General features: G+C 34.8%; 1 protein-coding gene across 2 annotated transcripts in view; it reads right to left on the reverse strand.

The window, feature by feature from the left end:
- The window catches only part of LOC150110646 (uncharacterized), a 43,136-nt gene that overhangs the window by 12,460 nt on the left and 7,754 nt on the right, over positions 1-22,922 (reverse strand). The window contains exons 1-2 of one of the 2 annotated variants that reach the window (XM_090395486.1): positions 13,068-13,219; positions 2,022-2,206 (exon numbers count right to left, since the gene is read on the reverse strand). In XM_090395486.1, coding sequence (XP_090251612.1) covers positions 2,022-2,190 — 169 coding nt within the window. In that variant the 5' untranslated portion in view covers positions 2,191-2,206; positions 13,068-13,219. Of the gene's footprint in view, positions 1-2,021; positions 2,207-13,067; positions 13,220-22,922 lie in introns of those variants that run through there. The other variant, XM_090395476.1, reaches the window with a different exon arrangement.

Below are 22,922 nucleotides of genomic sequence, written 5' to 3' on the forward strand. Positions count from 1 at the left end.
ATAAGGCTTTGATTAGGCCACACATGGACTACTGTGCCCAGATTTGGTCACGTAGTTTTCAGAAGGACGAAGAGATGTTGGAAAGGGTCCAAAGGCAACCGACTAAAGTCATTTCTGACCTCTGGAATGTCGAGTATGAGGAAAGATTGAGAAGATGTAATTTGCAGGGTCTGGTGGACAAGAGGAAGAGGGGAGATATGATAGAGACCTACAAGTTGGTGAGGGTTGTCATAGGATCAATGCTGGAGAAGTTCTGCAGAAAATAGTGGGAGATCAGGGGAGAACCAGAGGTCATTCCTGGAAATTGTATAAAGAGGGTGTGAGTAGGGGAGCGAGAGGCAAGTTTTTTTCGTGCAGAGTTGTAAATGATTGGAATGGCTTGCCTGAGAGTGTGGTGTCTGCAAGGAGTTTGAATGGGTTTAAGCCATGGTATGATGAGCTATCTGTGTGTGTGTGAGAGAGAGAGAGAGAGAGAGAGAGAGAGAGAGATAAAAGGACCTCCCAGATGAGTCTTTGACTCCATGAGGTTTTGGGGTAATAATAATAATGTTTGATGAACTATGTTTTCTAGGAAAAAAATAATGCAACCAATAAAAAAGATTACATGTTCCTGCTGTATGTTATTTCTAATTATCATTTATTAAATGCACTAAGATATGAAAGCGAGGAAAGTAATGTTACCTCAGAAGAACAGACATGAATTACGTAATGAAGAAATGTCAGGAAGCATGTATAATTATGTATATACTGTTTACCTTTCACAGATCTACAGTCATTCACAGTTCATTCCAAACAATAGTGATTACTTCTTTGTCCTTAATCTCAATCATATAAGAAAGGGTACGCATAAAAGTGCTGAAAATAATAACTTAAAAAGTAGATTAAATACATTTTAAATTATATACAGTGCTATCTATCATTTCAGAACTAAAAATGAGTAACGATAAGAACATTTTAATTGTTTCTTATCAATCTTTTATTACCAAATAAAATACTTCAGTAGTACTTTTTTATTCTAAAAAAACATGCTGCATTTCATTTGGTATCTTTTGGAAAACTCATTAAAAATCCCCCCCTTCTCTCTCTCTCTCTCCCCCCTCCTTAAAATTCAAGCACTCAAAAAAAAAAAAAAAAAAAAAAAAAAAAAAAAAAAAAAATCACCTCACACCCCACCCCACCCCACCATACTAAAAAGGAACATTTAAAACAACTTTGAAAAAGTCGCCATGACTCGAAAAATCCAGTAAGGAACAAAAACAACTAAATGCATGTTAATGAAACACCAAACCAGCATATATATATATTTCATCCTCTGCATGCTCGAACAGAGAGAAGCAATACTTGAAAAAACCCAATTACCCCACTCATTTGCCCTACATTTACACAAAATACATCTCCCTCAAACAAATACACCACATGACTAATAACAGACACCACTACCCAACAACAACAAAAAAAAAAAACTACCCAAAGACAACAATGTTCCTTTCTCAGATAGTTGTGATGTGGAAATAATTATTCCCATTCTAAATGCACAATTAGAGAAATATCTTTAGGCAGCAAAACCAAAAAAAAAAAACAATCCTCTCCTATATCACAATCCCATCCCCTAACTTTTTTATAATCCCTAGTAAATCTTTAAGAATCCCCAGTATATTTTGTAAGTAAAATTTCACAATACTACTATTATTACAGATTGAATCATTCAACCAGTTTTTTGTTGAAGTTTTAGTTACTTCATCTAAAAAAATAAAAAAAAAAAGTGTTCCATTAAAAGAAAAACATCTCATTATGTAAATGAAAGCAGACATTCAAGCACTGAAAAGACAAGAGATTACCTGCATGTTTGGAAGTGACTACTTAGATACCAACATACAGCTAACATCCTGCATTCTCAGTACTTGGCTTATTTTTTTAGCATATGACATGTTTCTTATAAGATAATATCTATAAAAACAAACCGATTTTTAATGACGCATGAAGCACTGATATACATAAAAGTAAATTTCCACCAAGCTTACCACTTTCTTGGATCTCCCGTTTTCTTTGTTCTAGTTTCCTTTCAAAATGCTCAGCAGCAAAATTAAGGATGTCCTCTGGCTGATAAAATAGAACATCATAACACAGAGTATACATTAAATCTGCAAGTCCCTCTGGTATTTCAGGTACAGGCCTTGCAACAGCTGCCATAACAGGTTGTATTTAGCTGAAAATATATGACAGGATGTTTTAAAAGAATTTAAATGAGCAAGAGGATAGAATTATTCGTCAGCTAAATATTTCAGTATTCTCAATTAGTGATAATAATGCTAATTATTAATATATTAATTATGATATAATAATAATAATTATAATAATAATTATTATTATTTGTGTTAATAGTGACAATAACAACTAGTGTTAATAGTGCTGGCCTGGTTGGTCAAGTGGATAGTGTACTCTCTCTCTAACCAACAGCCTGTGGATTCAAGTCAAGCCATGGGCATGGATGTTTGTGAATGCCTTTTGGTGAGAAATAGATTTCATCACCTAATGTGAGATCACTGCCCTGCTTATTGGAGAAGGCCTGAAGTGGCTTGAAAAGTTTGGTATCTGGAGCAGAGTTTCTGGACTATGGAAAAAATAAAATAAAAAATACAATATATATATATATATATAACAAAAATAGAAAAATATCATTAGTCCACAGTACAAAATGTATTATACGTTTGCAAATAACCTTATGTGGGTGGAAGTAATATTTAAAAAAATAATACTGATAAATAAATGTTTATTTATTACCTCAAGAATGCTTTGACAAATTGTGGTATGGCAACATGTGGTAACTCACTAATTTGATCCTCACCATACCTGGAAACTTAATATTGATAGTAAAATAAGCTTAACTACCAATTCACGATTATTCAATACACGATCAACGTAATGTTGTTGATTTCTACTCACCCTCCTACTCCATAACTAGACGTTTTGTCACTTGCATAAATCTACTCTTGACAATGTGACATAATTTGTTCCACTCGAACTGCAACAAGGATTGGTAACTTTCAAGTAAAAATAATGAAGTCACATGCGATATTGCTCTGGAGCTATCCTTTAATAATTCATTAGGTTGTAACTGTTTTTTTTTTTCTTTCTTTCTTTATGTATTTATTCATTATATACTGTCTGCATAACTGGAAGTATGAAAGGACATTGTGCCCTGAAATGAGAAAAGACTTGAGTTTGATTCTCGTCATGAAGAAAGGAAGGAATTTTAATATGGGCTTTTTCAATTTGAGATTAGTTAGCCAATCCCATATAGAAGCAGTGGTGCACCCAAGGGGGGGATGGCAAGGGTCCTGGCTCCCCCCAAAGAAAAAGGATAAAATACTAAAAAATTTTCCAAAACTCTTTTCCTAATTAAAATTCATTTTATTTTTATTTATGTTGTGTCGTAGTGTGTTCCATTTCTATACTACTTATGAATTAGCGATCGTTGCAGATGCTCAGTCATAGGTCATATGCGGTGCGTAATGTGTATTCTCAAATCGTCTACTCAACTCGGCCTGTCCCCCAAGATTAAATCCTGAGTGTGCTAGTATGGAAGTAGTACGATTTTTTTTTTAATCCTATGGTAACTTTATCCTGCAGAAATCTGACTTTTTCATCCCGCATACAGGCAAGTCAGCAGTAGTACACATGCAATTTACAGACAAAAAAACTAATAATAGCAATTGATGCTACTATGTGTAGATATAGGCTTAAATAGACAGTGGACTGCACAGAGTGGAGTGCCCTTCCACAATGAGTCCTTGGACTTCTTAAAGAAGTCACGTAATAATAATACTAATGATCTGATTGAAATGATATTCCGATTTTTTCTTAATATGATGCTTTGTGATACAAACTTAATTGCACAGTATAAATTAGAAGCATCACAGTAATCAAACGCACTTGAATGAGATACAAGTCAGTCAATGATATTGTTACGTCTCTTGGTTCTTCTTTCTGGTTTTTGGTTATTTGGTTTTCTTATAATACCCTAATTTAGTTTCTTATCTTAAGAAGTTGCATGTTCCTGACAAATTATTTTAGGATCGACTGCGCCAGCCAGAAACCAGTTTCTGATACTAAGACTTAAGCTATTAATTATATCAACAATTTAATTGAGGTTAGAGATCATGTGGTATGCAGTCGTGGCTCCCTTTTTCCTGCTCTTTATAAAATATCCCCTACTTATAGAGGTCCTAACTTTTCTAAGCAGTAATTCAGTCTCAGACACAAGAACTCACAAGTTTTAGTTTAAAAGAATACATTTATTTGAACAAAAGGTATTTACACTAAAATCATATCTCAATAATATAAGGATAAACTCATGCATAGATTTTCATACTACTCTAATAAATCACTCAAATATCCTAAATGTTAAAATCTCTCTTATATATCTCTTATTACACTTTTAAGGCTCATTTAATTTTATGTCAATAGCATTAGTTAATCATCCTTATTCTTGTATCTCGCATTAGGATTAAGTGATGCTCTTATCGTTATGCAATTCTTATATATTATCACCTTAGCAAAATGTACATGATATATTCACTCAATTAACAGCCACTGTTTTAGTCAGAGGACTAAACTCTTCCCTGTAAAACTTATATAAGTTATAGGCTCGATATAAGGAACAGGGCCTTCACACACTATCACATATACTAAATCATTTAATAACTGTTCTACTACAATGTCTCTCTTACACAAGAGATTAAACTAACATAGGAAGGTCTTATCACAGACGATTAGTCCAAACGGATCACTTAGATGGCTATTTCGTTAGTTGGTTAAGGAACCAACTTAGTGAAGTTGGTTCCTTAACTTTAGTCGAGGGTTTTCTTCGGACATGGCAAGAGTCTCTTGTTGCTCCGCTGTCTGTTGCCTTCTTTTCTCCTCGAAGGATCTCCTTCATCGTCCTCATATTGGTAACAGATTTACCAATGGCTCTGTCTGCTGGTCTGCCGATGTTCTGTCAGATATCTTGTGCATATCGGATCCCACAGCAACGTGGAATGTTGCTGGATACCGGAGACAAGCCTTCACGGCCTTTGAACAAGAACATAGGAAAAAACAGGAACACAGGAGAGTGTTTAAAGTGCACGCGGCTCCTGCTATTTCATCCTCGAGCGCCCTCTCTCATTACTTTCATCACCTACTTAACTATCCCTGATTCGTCAGGTATCGATGATGTCATATTCTTTTCTCCATGTCTCTCTTGACAAAACTGTTACGGTTGAGGTTACCGGATGGCTATACGGTTTTCCTGCTGTGTCACTGTGGGCTCTTATGTAGTGATTTGACCTTCCGTTGATTGGTTGATATATGATTCCGATTTCTTTAATATAATTTTTCCATACTGGGCATGATTTTAGAATACAATTTGGACTATTTTATAACAATCTTACTAATTAAATTGATATACCCTCTTTGATTACAATTCATTTATTATTTCTTTACCCCTGCTCTTGAGAGTATAAGCATGTTTTTATCGTACGTCAATTTCTTCTCATGTTGGGTCCGAAATAAATGGCTGACTGATAGTGGGCCGGTTATTTCCGACACAATATATCGAGTAACTTACTTTTCACTTTTTGTTCCCACTATGTGGATGCTAAGTTTATTTCATGAGCACACTAATGCTCAAAGTAGGAATTCCAACTAATTAAAAGTGTATTAAAATTTTTAATTATTAAAATTGTTATGAATTATTATTCATAACAATTTTATTATAAATTGTCATAAATAACACTTGATTATTAAAAATTATTAAAATTGTAAGAATTGTTTTTCTTTGTTGATTCGAAACCTCTCTGTAAATTCTAAAACTGTTATTTCTAAGATGTAGGATTTCGGAAGCATTCCGAAAATTTGTGCATTTAGCTTGATCATCATGTTGTTTGTAATATCACCCAAGAGGCGATATTACATTACAAACAGGTATAAATTTGCTTTGGTTTTAGTGGCTGGTTTATCAGTACAGAGCAGTAAATAACCTTATAATCTTTCTTTACCTACCAGCGTCAATTAATGAAAGAACTAAAACACTGGAGTGGGGGTCGTGAATAGCCATAAATGTCCAAAAAGTGTTGCTCTCATACTACACGCAAACAGGTTGCATTGTTCAACTAATTACGACCAAATTTGAGATTGAGAATTTAAGCAAGTCAAACAAAAACTGAGAGCTAAGAGACCAGTACATTGGGTTTGTTAGCTGCATGTTCTCCAAGTGGTTACCTATTTTAAGGGATGAAAATATTACCATCTCTGTAGGACTAGCTATTCACAAGAGTAACCTGTAACTTTCATAAGGATTGAAAATTCCTTATAAAGGTTACTCGCATCAATTAATGAACTAGAACAGTTTGATTGGAAAAATAGCAACAAATGGCCGTGCAACAAAAGTGGCACTTTTCATTTTCTCCTCCATTGCGTTGTTCAGCTAATTTCAACAAAATTGGAATAGAGTTGATTCATATGCTCTTTGTGCCTCTCTGAGAATTCACATTCGATTGAACGAAATTGAGGTGTTGTAAAGGGGGAGGAGAATTGTTTTATTCTCAGTCAGGTTTGAAGGTTTACTTCCCAACATCGTTCAACGGTTTGTTTTCAACTTAATTTGGAATACAGTCATTTTTTAAATGAGTCTATTCCAAACAGCCTCCTTCTTTCCACACCCCTCCATACATTTGTTCAGATTGCATCGCTCTCAACTGATTTTGATCAAATTAGATTATAGTTCCTTCTCACGTTGATTCAGAATATCTGAGAATTTCAGTACAATCGGAACAAAATGATGAGGGGGGGGGGGTTCTAAAATAAGGAGAAGAAAGTAAACTGCTACAGGTCGCATTATTCGACTGATTTCGACCAGCTATTCTCTATTGCTTTACCTACAGCACTGAGAAAGAAGGACGTTACTACTATTGGAAATATAAATTCCCCTTTGAAATTCATGCAATACACCAACAGCAGCAGTAACAACAGTACTAATAATGTCTAGAAAGCAATGGATTCTAATTCGTAGCCTACCAACTTACTTTTATCGTTGCTTACCTCATTCTTCTGTGCTATTCTCCATTCAGAAAAGTTTTGGTATGTCATAGACAGCAAATGGTTCCCAACAAGGACACCGCCATGCTCATATTAGGACGCTGCGATATTTTTCCTCTCATCGTATCATCTTCCCTTTCGTGTTAGGCTCAATGAACGTCAAGGCCAAGTAACCTGCCTTTTAGAAAACCGATATTGCTTATGATAGGCCGTTTAATCCTATCTACAACGTGCACTATAGCTGTAAATTACATGCGTTTTTCTGGCAGTTTTCTTGTTTTACGAGATGAAAAAAACTGACTCAAGTTTTTGAGAGGGGAAAACCCCACCAACTGCCTATGGGGATCGCTAATTGACATTCAATTGTAAAGTCCTGATAAAGGTCCTGATTTCTTCAGGAATCGAACCCAGCTCTTCATAACCAATGAGTTACAAAGGCTAAGTTTTTTTGTTTTTTTTTTAATAAATATCGAATACAGATATAGTTGGACATTTTTAAAAAGAATATACTGTAAAAGATGTCGATTCGTAAAGGTAATTTCAATTGGCAACATGAAGTTTTATTGATTTAAGAAATGATCGAAGTGTATTCACAAATAATACAATGAACTCATCATTGACCAAACAATTTTCCAATTTTGGAGAGACTGCTGTGATTATTTTACTGCAGTTTTCCACTATGAAAGCGGTGGAAAAATGTGAGGCGAAGGTTTTTCAGTACTAACAAATATTAAAAGCAAATTGAGGGAACAGCTGTGCGTTGAAGAATTACGAGTGTTTACTCACAGTTCGACCACGAATTAATAACTAGAATCAAGTGTCACATTAAAAAATATAACACAACCATTAAAAATATATTTTCTTATAAGTTTTAACGTAAATAATAAATTTTTGTGTTTAAATATTGAATTGCTTATTACTTTTGAGTCTGAAATAAGAGAAAAAAGAAGTGGTGCGGTAAAATTACTAAAAAGGTCACTAGGGTATCAAAAAAAAAAAAAAAAAAAAAAACTTAGGAAACACTGTCGGAGACAACACTGTTTATTCTTTACATTTCCACTACTACACATTAGAAGCACTATCTTAATGGGAAAAAGTGAAGTGCATTTTGCTAAAAAAAAAAAAAAAAAGTTAAAAGTAAATAAGTATTTAAGATGTGGCGTTTGCACACCTCGGCGCTCGCTTGGCCACACGAAGGAAGACTTGATTTCGAGTCTAGTCGGCGACTAGAGAAAATTTTTCTAAACCTTTTTTCAACCGGTTCCCGAGTTAGTCGATCTCTGGCACGGGCAAGCGGGTTTTTTCTCCCAGAAATTCGGGTTTTTCTTCTAGTAAACTCAAGAAAGACGACCGTTGACCCCACATTATTTCAGACATTAAATGCAAGTGTTAGGATTAGGGACCACGAGATGACGACACCTGCAGAGCCGTCTCTCTTCACTGCATGCCACTTCATTAGTGATAGCCTTGGGCAAGCTATCTCTGATTGGGTACCAGTGGAGATTGTACTGTCCGCTCAGTCTCCAAAAAGTTAGATAGGGCTAAAAACGGCCTCGCCTACCCCTGTATACACGGGAATAAAAAGGCGTTAGCTGATTTTTTTTTTATTGTAAATTCGACTAAATCTTTTTACATTTCATCACCCACAGAAGTAAAAAGAAATTACAATTCGGAAATCCTTTTCTCTTAAGAAACTCCAAACATTCAGTAAAAATATCACTGACATTTTTTTTTTTTTTTCTGCCTTTCGTCCTTTTGAGAAGGGTCGGGGAGGAGAGGTGGAGGAAATGCTGAAAAGAAAATCTTAATATTGATTTTTATATTATATTTAATATCCAAGTAAAAAATATATGTTGAAAACCAATATATAAATAATAAAAACTGCCATAGTACACATTGAACACCACTGATTTCTAATTTGGTAACAACTGCATGTTATTTGAAACTTCTTTGCGAGTCTTGAAAATCAAAGACCTAATGCAAAAACATTTATTGGAATTATTTAATTATTATTAATCAGATTAAGAAACCTGAAACAACATACTATTAGTTAGTTAGTTTCGTATGATGATACAACGGCCGTGAGGCCCTTTTACGGGAAGGTACGACACCATCTTAATCCATCCCCAATTTTTATCCGGGCTCGGGACCGGCATAGCTGACGAGTCAGGCCTATGGCGGGGTCAGTATTCCTGACTGTAATCTGTGTGTGTGTGTTCACGGGATCGGTTTGCCTGCTTGCGGAATGAAAAACCCCATGGCGGAAAAAATCCTGCTATCCACGCCCAAGACCGGATATCTTGCCTATGGCTGAGGAAGATCCTTAAGCTCCTCACGTCGTCGACAGGAATCGAACCTAGGTCACACCTTCCCCCAGGCATATGGTTGCGAAGAAGGTTGCAAAGCCACTAGGATAACCGTGCGGACACAACATACTATATGCCAATATGACATGTTAGGTGCTTCATAACATAAAACACGCGTTATGAATAAGAAAATAACTGCCACAAAAGAAAATCGAATGCTTTAAAGCATTCGATTTTCTTTTTTAGCTTAAAAAAAAGCGACAACTATAAGCATTAGAACAATTTATATTCTCTATTATTATTATTTATTAATAATAACACGGAAAGATGTAGTCCTCTCCAGATATTAATAAATATCTGGAGAGGATGCAGTCATTTCTTTGTAAATTCGACAAAATCTTTTTACATTTCACCACCCACAGAGGTAAAAAAATGTGAGAAAAGAAAATCATACATTCTAAAAATGTATGCTTTCAACCGTCTGACATAACTGCAAATGAACAGTGAATACCATTCGTGACTTTGCTACACTTTTGTTCTTGTTGAGTATTATATGTAATAAGCAGTAAACAATCAGTTAACCTATACTCAAGCATGTACAGTATTTTAAGCTGCCAAAATTATTATAAATGAAGTTCTCATTTTCCTTCTTGTTCTGCGAAACAGGCGCATGAGCTTAGTCAAAGTAGGATCAAAGGAAACTATTCAGAGATTATATGAATTCAAATGTTGAAAGTGAATATAGCTGCAGGAAGTAAAAACAGCATATCTAAGACATTCTCAAAATATGAATTAAAATTCAAAAAAAAAAACTAACAGTATGATTTCTGAAAAGAAAAAAAAAAGAAATTCATTGAGAGCAGATTGGAAATGTGGAAAAATTCATCTAATGTGACAGCATAACTAATGGAAATTGGAGATAGAACGGACAGAAGAAAAATAACAGCGAAAATAACATCAGTATTACAAATATTAATTTTTATTAAAGTTTACTAATTACAAAACTTACAGGCATTATGACTGAGGCTTTCGGATATACTAATGAAATGTGCTAAAAAGAAGGATAAAAAAAAAAAAATTGTTGGCTTTTAAAATGTTACAGAATATCCAGGTACGTCACTGATTTCGTGGAACCAAGAGTGCTCGTCCATCACCCTTGGTTTCATAGTCTTGCCAGATTTGCAGGACACCAACGGAGGTCAAATGATAATTCATCAGTAAATCTCCAACCAACTAATTACTCCTTTCCCATGTCTGTAAAGCGTTATGCACCACTAAAACTTAATTAAGCAAATAATGTGAATTAAGTAATTAAATAAAATATATTAGTAATAAAATACTAACTACAGTATTAGTATCAGTAAAGCAGAATTATTTATTACGCAACTATTAAATGCAAATTAAATGATTTCATGAAATCCAATATTATTTCAAAGCCGAATAGAGAAACTACAAGAGTTTCGTGCCGAATATAGAAACCATAAGTTTCGGCGGATCCAAGCGTAAGCAAACCTTTCATGACAGGGGCAACTCGTAGTAAAGGTGAAGTAAGTTCTGATCACTATCCTTAGTATTTCCCATAATGTAAAACACATCTCCTAGCGGACAAGTATGATGTTATACATTATGGGGGGGGGGGGCACAGATGTAAATACTCAGGTTGAAGTGATGCAGAATGCGAAAAATGTGATGTGACACCGTTTTTTTTGCAAAAAAAGGTGTCACATCACAAAAACACCCTGAAAAAAAGAGAGCGATGCAAAATTATTCAAATTACGTGGATATCGAATCCAACATCGCCGAAGTGAAGCCTTTTGGCTCTCTTTTTTTCAGTAATTCTTGGTGTCTTTTGTGATGTGACACCTTTTTTGGCAACTCGTATGGTAAAGTATAAGTTCTGCATCACTTCAACCTGAGTATTTACATCTGGGTCTGGCTCTGGCTGATGAGACCTCAACAAAGGTCGAAACCGGTCTGGGTAGTGCCCCCCCCCCCCCCATAATGTATAACATCATACATATCCACTAGAAGATGTGTTTTACATTATGGGGAAATCTCAGGATAGTAATCAGAACTTACTTCACCTTTACTACATGTTGCCCCTGTCATGAAAGGTTTGCTTACGCTTGGATCCGCCGAAACTTTTATAGTTTCTATATTCGGCTTTGAAATAATGTTGGATTCAATATCCACCTAATTTGAATTATTAGCTCTTGTTCTGTCCCGAAGGCGCACTGCTTTAGTAGTGCGCCTTCGGGACAGATGGCAAGTTTTTAACTACATCTGTTTCACTTTCATCACTACTGTCATCTTCTTCACTCACTTCATCATAATTTCAGGGTCATAATTTCAGTATTATTGCAATATTCTTTGTAAAGTACAGCAATTAATAAACTCCATAATATAGTGATGAACAGCGGGTGTTTCTTCGTTAGTGTTCATCCACTCGGCTAAAGTTTTTCAAAACTGCAAAACTGAAGAATGCAAAATTGTTCATTGAAACGAATTTTGTATTCTAGTCAGAATAAGGCGCGCGCGCACACACCAAACAACAGCAACAATCGGACGTCTTTGCAACTGCGCCTTGGAGGCTGTTCTGTAATGGCGAATATAATGTTATTCTATTAGTAATATTAGTATTAATAAACGGGATTAGATTTACGGTATTGGACAAAATATACGAATGCATAAAGAAGTGGACTGAACATATTGAAAGAATGGACAGTCAAGATTGCCGAAAAAAGATACTTCGATATCACCCAGTTAGAGGTCACAGGAGTCAAGGACGACTAAGGATGAGACCACTGGGCCTGAATTCCGGAAAGAATGATGATGAGTAGCTATACATCCTATAATGTTTTTTGAATTTGTAATTGATGTTCAAATTTTAGTCCAGGAAGGAGGATTGAGGAGAAAAAAAAAAGCTGAGCAACAGACAGTTAACAAATATATTTCTTTTAATTTTTGGTTTTTATTATTGTATATCACTGTGCAGTATAAGAAGCTTCTTTATACGTGTAATTCATATAAAACATTAAAGTTTATCAGAGAACACTTCCCCTCCCCCACCAGCTTTAATATTTAAAGAAGGCAACGTATGAAATAGTGCATAAATCTTAACTCTTTTGAATGAACTCGTGTCATTATACAAAGTGATTTTAAAAAAGAAACACACAAAAAAGCTAACTGTTATGTTACAACGAAATTCGAATAAAACGAGACTCAATTAAATTAGTAAGTACAGTATGGTTTATACCATATCATTCATAATACTGCCATTGCAGTTGTTTGCCTAAGGGCATTATGACTTCGCAATATCGGCATATTACGTAAGGTACTCCTTTAATACTAATATACGAACTATAATGCATCAGGAAATCTCATAAAGCACTGCAATCTATATTTATCCCAGAAGTCATAATCCAAATATAGAGTATTGCACTGGACATTTTTACTATTTTGGCTTAAGAAGAATTCATTAATTATACTGCATTAGTAACATTTTTCACATAAGTAGGACTATTGTAATCAAGCACCTAATTCTACCATTCCGGGTGTAATACAATATAATGATAACATTTAATGTGGGAGGAAAAAAATCAGAACTGATCAGTTTGCTTTAAATAATAATAAGCTTTGACATTAGGAGCGGGGAGGGGAGGGAAGATTTACAAATGAGCTTACCCAGTTATTGTAATAATGTAGTCAAGACGTAGGTCAAGAAAAAAAAATTAAGTATATTTAATAATTCTAGCAACTCATAAAACGCACAAAAAATTACGTTACAATATTCAACTTAAAAATAAATAATGAATGCTATAAATATCCGTAAATCTAAACACAAATTTTGATAACTACATTTTAATGACGTACTCCACTCACAGGAAACGAGCGCTCCCTTACGCACGAAACAAATATGAAAAATGCATTTATCTATATTAACGTATTTAAATGAAAAATATAATTAGTCTAATACTTATAGATGCAGAAATTAACGGTTAACTAGGTCCGAATTACTGAATGATAACTGATATAACACTGTGAAGAAACATGAAGAGGCCTTTCCCAAGCAGTGGGCTGCAACAGGTTAATAATTATAGCAACTGATACAACTATTTGGCTAACAGGTTCCTGTGTAAGATCTGCATACCAGAAACGATTATCTTTTCTGATAGGCAGAATGGTAGAATTAGAATCATATTAGAATCCATGTAACTAGAAAGAGGTTAATAATTAATAATTGTTGTCAGAGTTGTTAGTGTATTCGCTCCCCAGTCAAAAGGCTGCGGGTTCGAATCCCGCCGTGGGCATGGATGTTTGTGATTGTCTGTGAAAATACTAGTGGTGGTGGACAGTAGATGGCGTAGATGATGCTGTTCGCTACAGTTGGCGGATTGAATCGTGGAGACGGAGAGTTGTAGAGTGAGTGCCCTCCCTCGATGAGTCTTTGAACTCCTTGGGGTGTGTCTCGTAATAATAATAATAATAATAATTAATTCATTTCAAGATCAATCTCTCAAACTATTGGAATGGCTAATTCCAATTCAGGTTTGAATTAGCCATTCCAACCTGAATATCATCATTCCGATTCAGGTTGGGATGATACAATCTAGAATGAATTCATATGGTTTCTACAGCAAATGAATCTTTAGGATTCATTATACCTTTCTCTGTAAATGGACGATTTGACAAAATAAGGCAGGCGTCCTTGTCTTTCCCAGTGTACGTCAATTTCATACGAATGCATGACATTTGACTTGAACTGTTACAAAGATAATTTCAAAAACCTTCCTGTGTTTATTAAACTTAAATGAGCTGAGTTTTCCAAATGTTTGGGAGATTGTGATTTGAACTTTCATTAATTAGTTGATTTTTTAAACATTTTTCTATTTAAATGGATTCTAACAATGTGGTATCTCGCTGTGTTTTATGGGCAGTGCTTCCAATGCAGCGTTTTGTCGTCGATTATTGAACAAGTTATCCCTAAGTATTAAAACTAGGATAGTTTTAATATTTTATCTTCACACTAAGGATGGAATTAGATATTCATTCTGAAATATGAGAAGTTTTATTTATTAAGTATATATATATATATATATAAAATACATGAAAGTAACAGATGATTATTATTCACACTGTTCAAGTCCGTGCGGTTAGCCTAGTGGCTATGCGCTTCGCAACCATATACCTAAGGAAGGAGTGTCCTAGGTTCGATTCTCGTCGACGACGTGAGGAGCTTAAGGTTCTTCCTCAGCCATAGCCAGGTTAGCCGGTCTTGGGCATGGACAGCAGGGCTTCGCCTCGCAAGCAAACAAACCGGCCCCGTGAACACACGCGGAAATAATCAGGAATACTTAAAACATTCCCTCCAGCCATAGGTCTGAATTGTCAGCTATGCTGGTCCCGAGCCCGAATAAAAATAGGGGGATTGAGGTGGTACCATACCTCCCCGTTAAACACGAAAATCTATTTCTTCTCCCCTCTCTTTTGGGAAAGCAATGATGTCACTTCTATGTTGGAAAGTGGACTGTCATGCAGTCGCCCTACCTCAGCCATAAGTAGATTCCATGGATTCCAGTCTTGGTGGGAAAGGTTTAGGGTATTGTTATGCCTGTGGTGATGATCATGATAATGTGGGATACGACTTCATACATTTTGTTTGAAGACTGCAAGGAGATGGTTAGGCAACTTTCTCTGTGAAACTGTTGTGCTGTCTGGTCTTGTGTGTCGAAAATAGAAACTGCATATTACTGCTAAATTAAGGGGATAAAAATCCCTTATTGTTTTTCAGCCAGTATGCGAAACTCTAAGATCGAAAACTACGATCTAAGCGTTTCATGCCGACGAACTATCGGCGAATCCAAGTAAGTGACCACTTGGTAGTACCCCACCAAGGCAACTCGATGCAAAGGTGGAACAAGCTCCCTCACTATTCTTGATATTTTCTCATAATGTAAAGACACACAGCTCCTAGGAGTGTAATACTGCTTTACATTATGAGGAGAGGCCACTACCCTGACCGGTTTCAACCTTAAGGTTGAAAAAGTGGCCTCCCCTGGATAGTTATTTAAAACATACCTATCTGTTCTGTTACCGAGCGGGAACAGTCCAGCATATCTACTTAGAATGCCCATCAACACCCAATTAATCCGTTCTTCTTGGGAGCCGGCAGCCTTAACCTGCGGTTGTCTCCATACAGAAGAGGAGGAATATCTCAATCTTGTCCATGCAGAGTCATTGATAGATAGATAGATAATATAGCTACAAGTATTGTTACTCCTACGAAACGGTAATGCATTTTCCATCAATTCTGCATTTCCATTAATCCTATATTGTAACTGATTTTAACTCAAACTTCCTTTCCACCCCTTAATTTGAGACGTAATATAGTATTACTGTTTTCAAACAGCGAACAGCTCAATTTAAATAAGGTACTAGAAAGTTTCATTTTAAAATATTTATCATCTATGCTATTATGAGTTAGCCATGCTCATGGGGCTGTTCTAATCACCTATAAGGGCTCTCATCCTGTAGTATAGAAAAGATTTTTATCCTGTAGTATAGATTGGAGAATGCATGTGGTTAATGAGATAAAAATAGATTTACTATGTTTACTGGACTTGGATGAACTTGGAAGCACAGTGCAGTGCGAAGTGATGTCCAACAATTAGTCTTGTGATTCCATAGTGGTACTAACAAATAATAACAATACTGCAATATATACACAGCGCTTCTCGGTAAATTCATAGCACTCTTGGAGAGAGATTATAATTTTGTGAAAATGAGTGGGATTTAAAAGTTACATAACAGAAATTCTTCTCTGATTATTAATTTTTAATTAAAATATTTTTCATGCGTTTTAATAATGAAACTACGCGCATTATATCCATAAATAACTGAATAGAATGTAAAGTCCGAATTACAAAAGTAGAGATGCTACTATTTAACTATCATGCAATTTTAGGAGTTCATTTTTTGAAAAGAAAGAGGGAGATCTAAAAATCGAATGAACAGTAATGGATCAACCTTTGGGAATATGAATACTGGACAAGGTTATGGATTAAAGAAGAAAGGGGAATTAAAAGCAGACATTCCTCCCCTTAAACATCAGAGGAAGATAACATTGTCAATTTTAGGAATTTTAGGTTAACAATTCACCCATCACACACACACACACACACACACACACACACACACACACACACACACACACACACACACACACACACACACACACACACACACACACACACACACACACACAATACGAAATACAAAATGAAATAAATGTATTTTGTTATTGCGAAAGCTTGAAGTAAAACGCCTCTGTAGCGCAATTGGAAGAAAACAACGGACATTGAGCCTTTCGATTGAAAAAGAACTGACTTCGATTCTCGTCGTGACGAGAGGGTATGGACTTTTTTGTGTGTGAGTTAGCGATTTCATACAGTACGTAGCAGGGTTTTTCTCCCGGAAACTCAGGTTTTTCATTCCACATACCGGCTAATCAGCCATGAGAAAACATGGAATTTACAGACAAAAAATACTGTTAGTGGTGGGCGGCAGATGGCGTAGCGTGTTTACTGATAGTGGTAGTGCTGTAGTTTAAGGATTAAATAGGGGAGACAGTGAGTTGTGCGTATGGAGTAGTGTGCCTCCCCACGAGTCCTTGGATTACCTGGAGGTCAGGGGCGAATTCTCCATGCTTGCTATGCTTGTTCGCAAGCTCATTAATTGAGAAAGAAGTAATATTTATTGGTTAATAAATGCATGCATTTATAAGCATTCTATTTAGGCATTTATTTTCGTAGATAGAAGACGTCTTAAACTTGCGCGGTAATAATTGAGCTTTGCGTTGTGTATCGAAGGCTGATGCTTGCTCGTCTAATCAAAGCTACCTTAGCTTGCTCGGTTGTAGGGGCTTCCAGGTCCTAGCAGCAGCACTGTGATTTCATGCGCGCGCATAGCCATTTCACGTCATTTCACTCTGTTACTTAAACACAGGCCATACGGAGTGAACGTAGCTCTAGCCAGTGAGCTTCAGCCAGCCTTTACAAGTGTGCGTGTTGCTTGGGAAAATTAAGTTACAACCAACTTTTCATGACGATACTATTGACTAGTTCATAAAGAAGAACCGTAGGGTAGAATTTGTATTCAAGTAGCTAAATTGAAAAAGATAGAATATCATTTGTAAAATAAATGTTGTATTTGTATGATTAAATGTACATAAATTTCTAAATATATAGTTTTAAATGGTCAGTAATTCATTATTCCGCTAATCAGACTTCACACTTCTCACTCCCTGAATGATGACAAGAGCAAGTGTGAATTTCAAGACCAGCATTCTCCACTGCTGGAGGTGTCATTAAAAAATATTCTAATACGCAACTCTTATTGCTGTCTCCCTCCCCAAAATATTGCTATTACTCTTATTCTAAAAAATGCAGTTGACTCTCGTTGGAGGACTGTAACAACTACAATCAGACTGAATGTTTTAAACGCACGTCACTGACAGCCCAGTCTAATGGTATAACTTTTTTATCAGTTGCTATGGAAAATTTATACATTTATTCCCAGAAATCCATATAACCTATTTTGGTCATTTTTAACTTTTAATGAAAGCGCAAATATCATGGATTTGGGTTTATGAAAATTGCAGGAAACTTGGATCAATGCAATAAGAAAATTTATATTTAGGAAATTAAATGATAAAGTTCATGTTTGCATAATAAATGGGGAAGCTCTGAAAAAGTTATTCCCCTTCATTAGTAGTCATTCATTCGATCAGGAAAGCCATTACGGTATTTTTTGTGTCGAGTATGACAGGCAGTGTTAAGTCCAAATGAAAAGAATATCAAGGAAGAAAGAAACCTTTCTAACCGACGAAGTCGTGATGATAGTTAATCATATACTGTGAGTGAAACTGTGCATCTGTTTCCAATGATTCATTTAGCTGATTTTCTGTCTTTTGTTTAAACGAGAGAAAGCTAAATAGGTCCAATCAAAATTATGATTTTTAATACCATATATTTTTATATTGTACACAAAAGTCGTTTTCCTTAGTGTTTGATGCTTCTGCATTATGCCTTTTTTTACAGATATACTCTTGGCCAGCCTGGCTGGCCGTGTGGTTAGCGTATCCACTCTCCAGCCAAAAGGCTGCGGGTTCGAATCCCGCCGTGGGCATGGATGTTTGTGTTGTCTGTGGAAATACTAGTGGCGGTAGATGGCGATTGTGTAGTTGCGGTCAGTTGGTGGATTGAGTGGTTGAGACTGAGTTGTAGAGCAGGTGCCCTCCCCCGATCAGTCTTTGGACTCCCTGGAGGTGTCAAATAATAATAATAGTTACCAAGCGGAGAAAATTTTTCTAGGCCTTCTTTTCTTTTCTTTTTTTTTTCAGAAACTCAAATTTTTATCTCAGATCTCAAAAAATCAATAGGCATTCAAGCTATTTCCGACAATAAAAGAATGCTAAGGTTTAGGATCACGGGATGGCAGTAATTGTTTGCCATACTCTCTCTCTCTCTCTCTCTCTCCCCACAGATGCTTGAAAATCAAATAGTTCTGAACTCAACTCTGATAAGAGCTAAGGATGAAGACCTGCCCACCGATTTCCTGAAATGGTGGGCAGGTCTTAAAAATGAAAGTGCTGCTCTATCATTTGAGAAATAAAAAGGCGTTAGATGATAATTTTAATTATTCTTATGTATCCCCTCATTACATCCTGGTTACTAAATCCAGCTAAAAAATATACGAGCCATGCCTACTCCGTTTAGGAATAAAAGTCCTAGAGATTTATTTTACTTATATTTAGCATTGCTAAATACACATACCGGCCATCATTAACACTAATTACGGGTATAGACCATATTGGTCTGTTCGGGTCTCATTATCCATCCAATATCCTTTTTTTGAGGAAATTAAAAAAGATTCTAATAAGCAGCACTTATTGCTGTCTCCCTCCCAAAAATATTGCTATTACTCTTATTCCAAAAAAATGCAGATGAATCTCGTTGGAGGACTGTTGCCTTCTCTTTCCAATTGGCTTATATTTTAGTATTTATTTAGGATGTCGGGTGTTGACCATTCGATTTACATGTTCAATCCATTTTTGTTTATAATTGTTTAGTTTCTCTTCTATTGATTTTGTTTTTAGTTCTTTTAAAATGTCTTCGTTCATTCTTTGGTCTAATATGTGTGCAGTTCTGCTCATAAATCTCATTTCACTTGTTTTTATTCTTTGTTTATCTTGTTTGTTTATTGCCTAAATTTTACTGCCATATAATAATGTGAGCACTGCTAAAATATTTGTATATTATTTGTTTGTTTGTTTTATACATTTATACATTTTTATACATTTTTTTATACATTTGTTTGTTTATTGCCTAAATTTTACTGCCATATAATAATGTGAGCACTGCTAAAATATTTGTATATTTTCAAGCGTGTTTCTTTTCGTACTATATTTGGATTGAGTGTTCTATTTATCAGGCCTCTAATCTGTAAAAATTTTAAAGTTTTTAATTTTATGTCCTTTTCTCCTTCATATGATATTTCACACCCAAGATAACTGAAAGTATTTATCTGTTCTATTATTTTGTTATTAATAACTATTTTGCTTCTAGCTGGAGTTTGTCCACAAAATGCCATTGTTTTAGTTTTATCTATGGAAATTTTCATTCCAAACTGTTCTACCATAATGTTTAAATTATATATTGCTCTTTGTAAATTGTCATCCTTATCTGATATTATTACCTGATCATCTGCAAATAATAGCTTATTTATTTTGTTATTCCGGGAAATTTCTATACCTTGATTGTTTAAGGTGTTCCACTGTATTAATATTTCATTAATGTAAATATTGAAAAGTGTTGGGAACAGAGGGCATCCTTGTGTTACTCCTTGGTTTATATATTGTTTTTCAGACTTGTCATTTATTTTTATTTTTATTTCATTATCTTTATATATCTTCAGTATTGCATGTACTAAAATATTAGGTATATTTATTCCTTGTAATATATCAAACAGTATATATCTTTTTACTTTGTCAAATGTTCGTAATCTACAAACACAAGATGAGTTTCCAAATTAAATTTTCTTCTTTTTTTTTCTTTAAGTAGTTTTAAACAGAAAGCTGCATCCATTTTAGAGCGTTCTTTTCTAAATCCATTTTGACATTCTAATAATATTTTTTCACTGTATATTTTTAGTTTTTCATTAAGTATTCTGCTATATATTTTGTAGCATGTATTCAATAAATTAATACCTCTGTAGTTAGCAGGTTTTATTTTATCCCCTTTTTAAATATAGGTATTACTATGCTTGTATTCATTCTATTGGTATTTGTCCATTTGTATATATTTTATTTAAAAATTTTAGTAATCTTTGATGAAATGTTTTTCGAGTAAATTTATACAGTTCGGAGTTTATCCCATCTTATCCTGCTGATTTCCCATTTTTTTATTTTATTTAGGTTCTTTAATTCTTTCATTGTTTTCATATCATTTAAGGTATTTTTTTAAGTATCTGGTGTAATTATTTTTGATGCCAGTATTATCCGTCCAAATATCTGTAAAGTAATCCAAGAATTCTTTTACATCTATTTCACAATTTATATTTACAGTTTCTTTTATATCTGCATTCATGTGTTTTAGTAGTTTGTACGCATTGGGTCTTATTTTGTATATGTCATTTTCTAGATATGATGCAAATTCTTCCCAGCTTTCTCTGTGTCTCTTTCTGGTTTCCCTTTTGGTTATTGCTCATCTTATTTTTTTATCCAATTTCATCTTCTTGCTTTTTTTTGCTACTTAACCATCTTTTAAAAGCCAGCTTTTTATTTCATTGTCCCATATATGTAATTTTTTATTTGTTATGATATTTTTTGTGTATTCCTAGACTTTCATATACTGCTGATGCGATCATTTCTTTTATATTATTCCATTCTTTCTCAATGTCTTCATTTTCTTGTTTTTTTATGTAGTTATTAATTCTCTGTTGATATAAATTTCTTATACTTGAATCATTTAGTAGTCTTATTTTGTAATTAGATTTCGTTTCTCTATTTTGTTTATTTATTTATTTATTTATTTATTTTGTATTTTTTGTAGCCAGTTTAGTGGAAATCTTAGTTTTTCCTGTACTAAATAGTGATCTGTGTCAATTTCTAGCCCTCTTCTAACTTTAACGTCTAGGAAGAGGTTTGCAGCTTTTTCATTTGTTATAAAGTATTCTATTATTGATTTTTGTCCTCTTGCACACCACGTATATTTATGTATATTTTTATGTTTGTAAAATATATTCATTATTTTTAAATTATTGTATATTGTATAATCAATGAGTCGCTTTCCATTTTTGCTTACTGTTGGTGCTCCAAATTTTTGTATATTACTGTTAATTTTTTTTTCATTCCTATTCTGGCATTAAATCTCCGGCAATAATTATATGGTCTGTTTTATTTAATGTTTCATATATTCCTTGTAACTGTTTGTAAAAGTAATAATTTTCTTCTTCTTTTCCTTCTTCAGGGGCATACACGCCCCTGAAGTTAAATTTTCTTCATTTAATTTTAATCGCACTTCTAATATTCTTTCATTTCAGTATGTATAATGAGTTATTTTTTGCTTTAATTGATTTATAGATCCAAATCATTACACCAGCTTTTGCATATATTTGTTTGTCCACTCTACTATATATTATATTGTAGTTAGCTATTTCTTTTGTTCCTTTAAGTTTCTTTTTTGTTTCTGTAAGAACTGCAATTTCTATATTTTCGTCATTTTAAATTTTATCTAATTCTTCTTCTTTGTGTGCTATGCTTCTAATGTTCCATGCAGCATATTTCACCACGTTTTTCTTTTTCCAAAGTTTCTTAACCTTTTCCATTTTGCGGTCGTTTCCCATGTTTTCTGTCCGGTTTGATTTCGTTGAGACTTGAAAGTACATGTTTAGTGTCGTTAGACCTCATTTAGTCCAAATTACAGGCACATATGTGGTTTGGCATGGATTTCAGATTTCTTGTCATACCAAGCGTTCACCAGACAACTTTAACTGGCTCAGATTTGACGGAAGAGAGCAGTGCTCCCTGATCTGTTTTTCTAACATGTACCATACATTCTCAGTGAGGCTCAGGTCCAGGCTTTGTATTGGCCAGGGAAGATGGTGGAAGTCGAAGTCACTGCTGAACAATTCTTGCACGATGGACAGTAGCATCGTCGTCCATGAAACAACCGTCACTTGCTGGATTGCTGGATAAAAGTGCGCATTGCAGGATGGACTTGATCAGTAACAATGTTCAGATATTCCTTGAAGGACACCCGACCTTCCAGCTATATTAAGGGACCCATTCTGTACCAACAGAACATCCGCACACCATGACACGTCCTCCAGAACTTTGAGTTATGTGAGGCTCCCGCCAAACTCTCTGCCTACGGTCAAGTGGCGATCACATGACCAAGTAATTTGCATATACGCTGAGTGACGTTTACGTACATCTGAATAAAGGTTTCTAATTTAGTGACCGATATGGGTATAATACAA

This window comes from Typopeltis vanoorti, chromosome 1 (assembly GCF_054136105.1).
Source record: "Typopeltis vanoorti isolate ZY-2024b chromosome 1, IOZ_Tvanoo_1.0, whole genome shotgun sequence".
NCBI classification, from domain to species: Eukaryota; Metazoa; Arthropoda; class Arachnida; order Uropygi; family Thelyphonidae; genus Typopeltis; species Typopeltis vanoorti.